General features: G+C 37.6%; 1 protein-coding gene across 1 annotated transcript in view; it reads left to right on the forward strand.

Moving 5' to 3' along the window:
* Window positions 1-2,638, forward strand: part of LOC106457831 (zinc finger protein basonuclin-2-like) — an 80,403-nt gene extending 77,765 nt beyond the window's left edge. Inside the window, exon 4 of the mRNA XM_022383881.1 lies at window positions 152-2,638. Within this exon, the coding sequence (XP_022239589.1) occupies window positions 152-2,638 (2,487 nt within the window). The remainder of the gene's footprint in view (window positions 1-151) is intronic.
* Window positions 2,639-4,647: the final 2,009 nt, after the last annotated feature.

Below are 4,647 nucleotides of genomic sequence, written 5' to 3' on the forward strand. Positions count from 1 at the left end.
TCAATAGTGAATTTTCATTAAATAGAGATTAGCTAATAAAATTTATTGATTTCAAATCGCATTTTTGTACTTACCACTATCTCTGTCAATAACAAATTTTCGTTAAATAAAGATTAGCTAATAACATTTATTGATTTTAACTCATTCATAGGATCCACAGGGGGCTATCTTGGATAGGTGGACACTGGCCAGTCAAGAAGAAGAGCAACTAATATTGCAGCAGTTTCTCAGATTTGGAGAGACTAAGTCTATTGCTCATCAATTACTCTTTCAGGAAACGTGTAAAAAGCGTGACTACATCATTCGGTCCTCTAAAACAGATTCCGACATTATGAAATTCATTGAGCAGACAAATAGGAAGGTTAGCACAGCTATTTTAAAAAATGACAGTTTCATTCCTTTGACTACAAATTTGCAGTCTTCCCATTCGTTGAGTACATCATCTATTCTACATCCACGCTCTAGCATTAGTCCTAGTCGGCCTGTTTCATCTCATGGGTGGTCTCTAGTAACCCCTGGCAGTCCTCTACCTGTTTCACCTTTGAATAAGATTCAGAACTTGCAACCACTGGACTACCGGCTGGAGAAAACAACGTCAGAAGTAAGTAACCATGATATTCTTCCAATTATTCCACCAACCACATTCAATCCGGAGTATTCTCCCACATCTCGCACCTTTAAATTTTCGCCTGCTCTCGGAAGCCATGCTCTGTCGATCACTAGTACCTCAAAATATAGCATAACAGATGTTGGTTTCGTTGAGAATAACAGCACGGAGATGAATCTGAGTCAGACAGCTAATCATACCTTTGACTCAGTATACGATGCCAAGAAGGTGAAACGCCTTCGAAAGTCCACCAACCCCATGAAACGGAAGTGGAACTCTCTAGTGTTCAGCACCGTGAAAGCTAAAGCTGCCAGCAAAACTCGGGCACAGTGCCTTGTGTGTTTTAAGACGTTTTGTGACAAGGGCGCTCTCAAAATCCACTTTAGCGCTGTTCATCTTCGAGAAACGCACAAGTGTTTAGTAGAAGGGTGCAACAAGATGTTTAGCTCTCGAAGGAGTCGTAATCGTCATAGTGCTAATCTCAATCCCAATCTTCATAAGAGAAACGTCAGAAGAAAATTCATTCCCCATGACGATCGATCGACATGTTCTTTAGATATGCCTCCAGCTTCTCCTTCGAATTGTGACAATTATTTTATACCCGAATGTATTGAGAGTAACCTCCCGAAGATAATAAATCATCCTATGGCTACCAGCACTTCTTCTCCATCAAGTATTCCAAGTGTGTCTCAACCAGAAAATCTTTCTGGTACATATTATCATAACCTCGAAAACTATGCAATTCCTTTGACTACAAAATGCAACTTAGAAGAAAATATCCAAGATGTTCATATGAGTAACGACCTAGAAAATGTTGACCCTTCAAAAGTAAATGATTCTTCATCTAAAGGTAAAAATGTTCATAAGCGAAAGAGTGTAAATCCAGTCAAATTTTCTATAACCAGTGAACACGACATCCAGTACATTTCTTCTGACGAATTGTCAACTCACACATTATTAGATCAAACGTACAATGAAAATGAGTTTTTGGGGACGATATCTGATAACCACACTCCGAATTTCCACTGTGACTTTAAGCAAGGAGGCCAGGTATATGAAAGCGAAAGAAAATGTTATGGTAATAAGAGAGTAAAAGAGGAATATAGACAACTCCTGGAGTATCCATTCAAAGAAAATGAAGAACAGAAGGTTGTCACTAGGAAAGATACAACAGAACCCACCGACTTAAGTAAGCATCCATTGCAGCATCTAGAATCTCTTGCGATGGAAGCTTTTACAAATATAATTAGAACGACCCACAATAATATCGGATTACGTTCACTGCATAGGGTTTCACATCACGCGTCAAGTTTACCTCTGGCGATGCCCCAGACTTGTGAAAGCTCACAAAGTTACTCCGCCTGTTCACCATTAGAACACATAAAAAAATCTACTGCTAGTGTGGCCCCTAATTCCCAGGAAATTACCACAGGTGACCATAATTCAAATCCGGGTGACCAACTGATTTCTTTCATTCCGAGGTACAGAGATGCCTCTATGGTTTGTACTGTAGACGTTCCGATCGACAAAGAAAATCCACGACGATGCGTCGCTTGTGGTAAGACTTTCCAAAACCACTTTAGTGTAAAGACCCATTATCAAAATGTGCACCTGAAATTATTGCACAAATGTAATGTTGAAGGATGCACTGCAGCATTTCCTTCAAAACGCAGTCGGGACCGGCATAGTACAAATTTGAACCTTCATCGAAAGTTGCTTTCTACAGACAACCCCCCTTCTGTGTTGGACAAAACCAACTTGTACCAATCGCATCCAAGAGCTTTTAGAGAAAATATGCTTTGTTATTCCCGTGCCCTACCACTACGTTTGGAAGACTTTTACCTTGGAAGAATTTATGGATCTGAGGAATATTTTCCAAGTTCGGCTTTTGTCAACCATTTAGGGGCAGGAACTATTTCTCCTTTCCATTCAGCTTTCTTATCTCCGGTGACTACGACAAGCACTTCAGTTTCGAAGAGTTTATTTGGATTAAGTGGGGCTAAAGGGCAAACAACTTCTAACTGTTCATAGACCACTTCCTCCAGTCTTCGACCGCCAACGGCCAAATCAAATCATCAAAAGTATTCTTACATCTTCTTCGAGGAAGAACCAGTTTCGGACCATTGGGGGGAATTGATAGTTTATTAAGCATTTGATATAAATTTCATATATACATGATAACATGAAATATTGGTTTTATTTTAAACAATAAGTAATAAGTACGACAAAAAGAGAACTAAGACTGTTGAGCTCGTTATATAAACACTAAGTCAAATTGTGAAGACTTTAACCGACATATTGTCCATAGTTTACTCCATTTGTCATATCCTATTGTACAAACAATTCATTTCACTCTGAGCTATAGATGAGGCTAGAGAACAACAACCAAAATTTATTTGTTCGGGAGCCACCTCTACACATATTGTCCATAGTTTACTCCATTTGTCATATCCTATTGTACAAACAATTCATTTCACTCTGAGCTATAGATGAGGCTAGAGAACAACAACAACAACAACAAAATTTATTTGTTCGGGAGCCACCTCTTCCAGCTTTCGACTCCCGGCTGCCAATACCTTCTTTTTCATATAATATTTCATTTTGAATTTTATAAATATATTTATGGTTGTATTACAACTGAGCTATTTTTGATTATCTATTTTTTTTTTTTTTGGTTGGTTGAATGTTACAGTTTTTAATCTTGTGATACCATTGTATAATTTTTAATATTCACCGCAGGCATACGTTATGGACTTGAGCTCAAAACTTACAGTAAAGATTCAATCAAAGTAATTGACAGAGAACTAAAATGATTTTAAGGCATCTAATAAGCCTGTTATGGTTAAATATATATTGTCAATGAAATTGTTTAATATAATGAAAAGCTTTATGTCTATTTATTTTGTTCCCATGAATAAATCGCACTATTTACTTATTTAATTAAATATTTATTGGTGATATCTTTTTGGGTTAACTATGAGAGGTGACATATGTATATTATCTACATATGTGTGTGTGTATATATACAGATGCATATCCCAATGGCTCGGCATGGCCAAGTGGTTAGGACGCTCGATTCGCAATCTGAGGGTCGCGGGTTCGAATCCCAGCCTCACCAAACATGCTCGTTCTTTCAGCCGTTGGGACGTTATATGTGGCGGTCAATCTCACTACTCGTTGGTACAAAAGTAACCCTAGAGTTGGCGGTGGGTGGTAATGACTAGCTGTCTTCCCTGTAGTCTCTCAATGCTAAATTAGGGACGGCTAGCGCAGATAACCCTTGTGTAACTTTGCGCAAAATTCAAACCAATCAGTATATCTCTATCTACATAGTCTTTCAGGGTTTTTCACAACTTGTCCCGTTTTTTTTTTGTTTTTACATTTATATTAATGGCTGTTCACAATTCTAAGGTTACACAATTCTAAAAATCATGTATTCATTCTGTCGTGATGTGGGTTAGACTCCCCGTCACCGAACATGCTCGACCTTTCAGTCGTGGAGACGTTATAATTTTACAATCAATCCCACTATTCGTTATTAAAATAGTAGTCCAAGAGTTGGCGCTGAATGATGTTGACTAGTTGTCTTCCCTTTAGTCTATCACTGCTAAATTAGGGCCGGCTGAACCAAAACAAATTGTTATGATGAATTCATTTTGCATCATTACTCTACGAAATGCCCGAGTTATGATGAGATTCTCCATGAAAATAAGAATTAGACGAAGGTGTGTACACTCTAAAAATAAAAGTCACCTGTGTTGACAAAGGGAGAATTAACACCCTTACTAGAGTAAAGTTGAAACAAATGAAAGTTCACACTCATGCTATGTGTATAATGTGAATTTATAAACAGAATGGAAAGTCATGTAAGTGATATGTGAAAATTAAAAACTGTTACCAAAATCACTTGCATATATTTTGGCAATGAGTCAATTTTTACCATCACATTCCCTCCAGAAAAGAATATTTGGTTACTGTTATTGTTTCTGTTCATAAAACCATGCTTCACTAAGATTAAAAACGTTTCTAAATAATTACTC

Source organism: Limulus polyphemus, unplaced genomic scaffold, assembly GCF_000517525.1.
Source record: "Limulus polyphemus unplaced genomic scaffold, Limulus_polyphemus-2.1.2 Scaffold379, whole genome shotgun sequence".
Classification (NCBI taxonomy): Eukaryota; Metazoa; Arthropoda; class Merostomata; order Xiphosura; family Limulidae; genus Limulus; species Limulus polyphemus.